Here is a 6585-nt window from a genome sequence, read left to right on the forward strand (position 1 = left end):
CGAACCTTCCCGACACAGTTTCTTTTATTTATTATAAAAGAAAACGTGACACATGGTCGGGTATGAATGGGATAACCTTAGAATCACTTTATCATTATCCCCTATCCAAACCCCATCGGATTTTAATATTTGTATATCTCCAACATTTCAAGGGAATATTCCTTTTTAAATGAGTGGAGACCTTACCTTCGAATCATCAATACAATCACTTTTAAATAATATCCAACTAATTTGAGTTCCAATTCGTATTTTTCTCATATTTGTCTTGGAACTAATGCCCAACTCTTTTATTAATTAAAAATTCATACAAGCTGTCGAAATGGGACAGTTTGTTTAATAAATCCGAGTGATGACTCATCTGATTCTTCCAATGGTCCCTCCAGAATTTATTGCAATTGCTACTTGGGTTGTTTGATATTGTTAACAACCATTTCTTCGTGCTTCTTTTGCCGTTTTGCAACTAATGGATCGAATCTGTGCTCATAACTGAACCAAGAAAAATAATCAGTAATCAGGAGTTAGCTATGCCCATTGGCTTAGCATATCACATCTTAGATATTCCCACCCACAAACTATATTTATCTGCTTCTGCAAATACTTTTCTTTCTCGTCTCATAAATCTAATATTCATAAAAGTTGATATAATTTATATGATCCAAGTACTGTAAAACGACTCTTTTATATAATCTGTTCATTTTATAATATTAAGATCAGATTTTCTATCGATTATGATCAATGAACTGAATTACCTAATACTAAAGTAAAAGCACTTACCCATTGATGTTAAAACGCCAATCGTTCAAAGACTGTTTGGTGTTTTAAGTCCTCAACTCATTGACCTGCGAAAATCGAATAACCAAAAATATTAACTATCAGAAAATTTGAAAGGATAAAGAACACAAAATATAATCTTCTATTAAAAGGCAAAAGGAAAAAAAGATCAGAACAAGAAATAAAAACAAAAAAAATGAAGTAAAAACAGGGCGATGATAAATCCCGCGAAAATATAACACGCGTGGACCACACGTGTTAATGAGGGGAAACTGTTGAGGATAAGGAAGAAGAACGTGGCACGAGAATTCTGGAAACTGCTTTAATGATTAAGCGCTAATGGAGATCGAGCAGAAGAGAGAATTATTATTGGGGGAAGCTCAGAGAAATTGAAGTTTAGTGGAACTCGGCCATCAAAAACATTCCGAAAGAGAAAAAAGTTGGGGATTTTTGGGAGATGATCGAAAACGAATATAGGAGCTGAGAATTCATTAATGGCTACTCATTAATCAAAACCAGTTCTTAAAGGATATACATTTTCAAATACAAACATCATAATATATGGTTTAAGTTCTTTTTCTTCTTCTATGGGTAGTATTGATCATTACTTGTTCTTCACTAAGGATCACAACTGACTAATAAATCATATGATCTTTCGCATCTTTCCATCCTCTGCTATTGCCTGTAATTCCCGCTGTGAACAAGGTAAATATAACTAGGTTGACCATGGTAACCGTAGTAAGGAATCATCTGTCCGGCCGATTTCTTAGAGCAAAGAGGGAAAGCTACGGGAGACCCTGGGATCTGACGTATGCAGGAATATCTGGGAGTGGATGAAGAAGATGACTTCGAAGACGCAGTCGATGATGAAGGCGGCGAAGAAATCGATTTTCTAGCCGGTTTCGGCGGCGAGGAAATCGATTTTCTGGCCGGTTTCAGCGGCGAAAGGAAGACTCTGATCTTTAAAGAAGACGGAGGCGAAGCCACACGATCGTATTCCTCGATGAGATTCGCGATATCCTCATCGGAAGTGATCGAAACCAGAGCGTCTAAATCCTCCGTCGGCAACTGGCAACGTAGACTCACCGGTGTCCCGCACATCTCTCCCATCTTCATCGATAACTCTGTATATAATATATATTATTTCTCCATGCTTAAAACAACGCCGATTTGACTTCAAAATATTCTACTTCAAATGAAAAAAGAAGGTGGATAAAATAATAGAAGAAATACTAACCCGCGAAGGAAATGGACCGGTCAACGGCGAGTACACGGGTTTCACCGCCGTGATAACGGAGTTTCCCGTCAGGGTAACGAGGGACGATTTTCCCGCCGTAACTGCAGAGGAATTTGATGGTGGGGTTAGTTCCGACCATGCTTTTTGTTGGATTGGGTACAGTTGATAAGAGATCCGGTGTCTGTGAACAGAGAAGTCAAGTATATTTGTCGTTTTCGGCGGCGGAGGAAGAGGAGGAAGATGCTGTTGTGTAGTGGCACCTTCAAGCCTAGGTTTGGTCATCCTTTGAACCGTATTTATAGAGTTTTAGCTTATGCTATTCGGTAACGGGAGAGGGTGAAAAAGTGTAGAGGATCCCACAATGCTAACGTCATAGATTCCAATTCTTGAGGTAAAAGTTTTAATTTTCAAATTCAGTCCAAACGTCCGTTTTGAATTTTTTTTATTAAAATAAACTTATTCTTTTTTTGTTACGTTAGAATAAACTTATTTAATTGACAAGTCGTACGAACTAATATATTTAAATGGTTAAATAATTATTGTTATTTATTAAGATTTTAAATTTAAACATTATATATGCAGAAATATAAACATTCAATATCAAATGCTTGAAATTATTTAAATAAATATTACCTTATATTTATCTCATATTAATTCAAAAAAAAATATATGAGTTGTGAATAATTTTCACAACCAAAATATAAGTTATTGTTAATGAAAACATGAATGGATGTGATCATTTATTTCATATTTGATAAATTTTGATCTTATCCAGTTAATCTTTTATTTTAATAATTTCAATTTAGATCAATTTTTTATGAGTGTAATTGAGTCTGTTGGGATTTCGATGAAGCTTAATTGATCAATCGAATAATTTTTCAAGAGGGGTGAATTGACTTTTTGAGTTTAGGGATTAAAGGAGTAAAAAAGATAACACAATTTACACAAGGATTTATAGTGGTTCGACTTCTCAACCAAGTCTACATCCACTATCATAGTTCCTCACCAAGGATTTTCTAACAAATTCACTAATTTATTCTTTCTTTTTCTAGGAAAAAAAGATAACATTTACAACTCCCTAGTTTTTCAAAGGCTAAGCTAGAACCAATCCCCTTTACAAAAGGAATAAAGATGTAAACAAGAAAAACATCTCAAAAGGAAGGTGTTTACAAATATTTAAGCTCACAAGAAAAACAATTAAAAGATTTGTAATGAGCTTAAAACACTAATATTTACAAGAGAAAGGAAAATAAGAATGAAAAACTCTTATTTTGTGTTTGATTGCTTAGATAGATGTTATGTAACCTTCTTCAAGTGTCCTCAACTTATTTTTATATGTTGGAATGAGTTTGTGGCCATTTCTAGCCGTTGAGGATTAATTTTATGCAAAATAAAACAGTTCAGGAAGGAAGTATCGGTACTCATATAACGAGTATTGGTACTACCTTTGTAATATTTAAATAAACTAGCCGTTAAAAACAGTTGGGCTTGACCAGTATCAATACTATGCTTCATGGTATAGATACCACTGAGTAAAGTAGTATCGGTACCCCTTTGAGTATCGGTACCTATTTTGCATTCTAGAATTTGAGCAATTTGGAAAACAACTAGTAGTATCGATACTACCTAGAGATTATCGATACTTCTCTTACCTTTGGTATCGGTACCACATGAACAATATCGGTATTGTTCATGTAGTATCAATGCTGTAAGAACAATATCGATACTACGTACCCAGAAAACCTGTTTTGTGCTCAAATTATGCTTTAATGGACTTTGAATTATTTTTGAAAACTTTGAACAAATTCAATCATGTCCAAAAACATTTGCCTTAATTTTTTATATCAAAATATTATAAAACCTAGTTCAACAATCTCCCCTTTTTGATATAACAAAACATTTGAAAAATTGTTTTGGAAAAACTTCCCCTTAATAAAACATTTCATGAAAAACAAAAATATTTGGAAAATATTAAAGCTCCCTTTTTTTCATTGTCACACCCCAATTTAGGGGCTAAATTTTAATAATTTTAACTATCGAATTAAAGTTGTAACAAGGGAGAAATTAAGGATCAAATTGTAAATTTTTAAAAGTTGTAACTTGGTTTTGGAACTTGTGGGAAACTCAGGGACTTAAAACTAAATTATCCCATTTTTAATGGTCAGTGAATAATAAACCCCCAAATTTGGATTGAACCAATTTCCCCCCAAATTGGTTATACCCTAATTGGCATCGCCTCTGCCTCAATTCGCCGCCGTCTGACCACCCCAGATAGTGCCCCCTCTGTCATTCAGTTCGTCGTTGACCGACGAGCAGAACCCCCCAAACCCCTTGTCCAAAATCGATACCGTTCATCGTAAAACCTACCGTGAACTTTAGTCGAAAACCATAAAAAAACTCGCATGAAATTTTCGTGATTCTGTAAGATCCGACGACCGTCTCATTTCACCGCCCCAAGTACCAGACTCCCTAGGTGTTTCCGACCAAAACCCGATAGAGACCGTCCCCTTTGTCGTCATTTTTTCCGATCGCCGACGTGGGTAAGTTTGGTTTTAATTTCACGTAATTTTGTCTCGATTTTTGAGTTAATTGGTTTGTAAATGTTGTTTTGGAGCTCCCAGAAGGATCGACCGCCAGAACTGTCATCGTCACGCGCTACCACGTGCCGTCGTGTGGGGCTTGTCCCCAGCTCTAGTTTCTTCTAGAACCGGTCCAGCCGGTCTGGACCGATCTGAAATGAGTCAGCCCGACCCGTTGACTTTGACTTAACCCGTTGACCATTGACCGGTCTGACCATTGACTTTGATCGGTCTGACTGTTGATCTTGAAAAAAAGTCAAATTTTTTTAAAAGTCCTATTTTATGTTTTTCGACGTCCTGAGTCCGAAGTCTGTTTTTCCAAATTTTCACCCGATAAGTTGTTTTTCAATGATTTATCTTCAAAATCAAATTTGGTTTTCTAATTAAGTTCAGTTTCTAACGTAAAATTGTTTGCTTTGTATCCGAGGAATTATTGGAAATTTAATTAAAGTTCGAGGGTGATCGAATGGAGTTTAAATGGTCGATCGATATGACATAAAAATCGAGGTAATACTCTATTACCTTTTGTATACTTTTTGAAACCCATTGATAAATGATAAATGCATGAATGAAAATGATTGGTTCATTAGGTGTATTTAACTATCATTAGACTCGGACAGAAATTGAAATAAAGACGGAACATTGTATAAGACTCTGACGACTTTAAAAAAAAGAAATTGGTAGATCGATCGAAAATAAATATCAGTTTAATGATTTAATCAGTAAATCAATCAATCTTAGAACTTGTAAATTATGATTAATCTCGTTAAAGGTTAAATGTTGGGAATATTTGGATAGAAATTACCAAAAATATCTCTATGGGGTAGAATTACGAAAATGCCCTTGTACTGTAAAAGACCAAGACTTCCCCTGATGGTGAAGAATAACCTAGAAAGAACATACTTGACCAATTATCATAAAAAGTTCATATTGTTTGGATTGAAAGGAATTACATAAATGTCCTCGTGCTACAAAATAACCTCAATTGTTCAAATAACCAAAATAACCTGAACTCTAAAGGAATTAGAATATATTGAAGCCTAAGTTATCATAGGTAATACTACTGACATAATTGAATGAAGTGTAAAAAGGACTATAGATGACTATGATAAGGGAGACGACCTGAGAACTTATATTATGATCCACTTGAATCTTGGAATTACCGATTAAATTCCTGATTTATTTGGAATACCTATGAAGTGTAATATGATTCGAAGTACGTCCAAGATTTGGAATAATTATATACCCTCGGCTTTGAAATGAATAAATCAACCTCGAATACCAAACTGACTATATTATATGATCAATTTGAACTGAATGAAAATATTGTATGTATTCAAATTTGTGAAAACGACCGAATTACTCTGGAAACTCCGAAGTGACAGGGATAAACTTAACTAATAAATGGCCACAATACCCTCAAAGACCTTGTATTAAGGGAATGACTTAGATAAGTATGGAAACGCTGATGAACCTCTTTGTTGTACTGTCTATAAGGGTGTTGAACAAAGAATCAAACACGTTGACATTTCCTGATATCATTGCAATTCCGAAATGAAATAAAGATCCATTCAGTGATGATTCTGAAAATGATCAATTTTACAAGAGTTGTATGTATTGAAAAGTTAATACCTTTGAAGTGCAACGATTTGACCGGTTGACAGGCATCAGTGTTGGGAGTTGTTCAATTCGAGTTAACTCGATATTCTGATAGATCGACACAGTTCTTAAATGCCCTAAATCTTCGATTCTCCCTTATTAGATCAAATCACTAAGAATTCTCCAAGAACCTAATGCCCTAAATGCATCTGATTTTCTGAATAATGGAATTACTCCTATGGTATATGAAAACATAAGTAACTCTGATGCAAAGGATTCTGAATACCTTTTCGATTACATAGTGCCTCCGAAAAATATCCGAATACTATATGATCTTGATAAATCACATTCTGAATAACTGATATCAATTGTTAGACAAATATCATTTGCAATAAATCA

General features: G+C 34.6%; 1 protein-coding gene and 1 long non-coding RNA gene across 3 annotated transcripts; both read right to left on the minus strand.

Annotated features, from left to right (window-relative positions):
- Nucleotides 1-221: 221 nt before the first annotated feature.
- Nucleotides 222-892, minus strand: LOC120167438. The gene is made up of 2 exons (XR_005520045.1): nt 775-892; nt 222-486 (listed from the first exon to the last, which is right to left on the minus strand). It is a non-coding gene; the product is annotated as an uncharacterized LOC120167438 (long non-coding RNA).
- Nucleotides 893-1347: 455 nt separating this feature from the next.
- On the minus strand, nt 1348-2264 carry LOC120171033. Of its 2 annotated transcripts, none has more exons than XM_039178847.1 (2): nt 2014-2264; nt 1348-1900 (listed from the first exon to the last, which is right to left on the minus strand). In XM_039178847.1, exons 1-2 carry the CDS (start codon nt 2145-2147, stop codon nt 1447-1449), a joined length of 588 nt encoding a protein of 195 aa, XP_039034778.1. In that variant the 5' UTR covers nt 2148-2264; the 3' UTR covers nt 1348-1446. The 2 variants fall into 2 exon arrangements, with proteins under 2 accessions (XP_039034778.1, XP_039034783.1); XM_039178852.1 differs by having other exon boundaries at nt 1348-1895; nt 2009-2264.
- Nucleotides 2265-6585: the final 4321 nt, after the last annotated feature.

The sequence above is a fragment of the Hibiscus syriacus genome, unplaced genomic scaffold (genome assembly GCF_006381635.1).
Source record: "Hibiscus syriacus cultivar Baekdansim isolate YM2019G1 unplaced genomic scaffold, ASM638163v2 tig00003041_pilon, whole genome shotgun sequence".
Lineage (NCBI taxonomy): Eukaryota > Viridiplantae > Streptophyta > Magnoliopsida > Malvales > Malvaceae > Hibiscus > Hibiscus syriacus.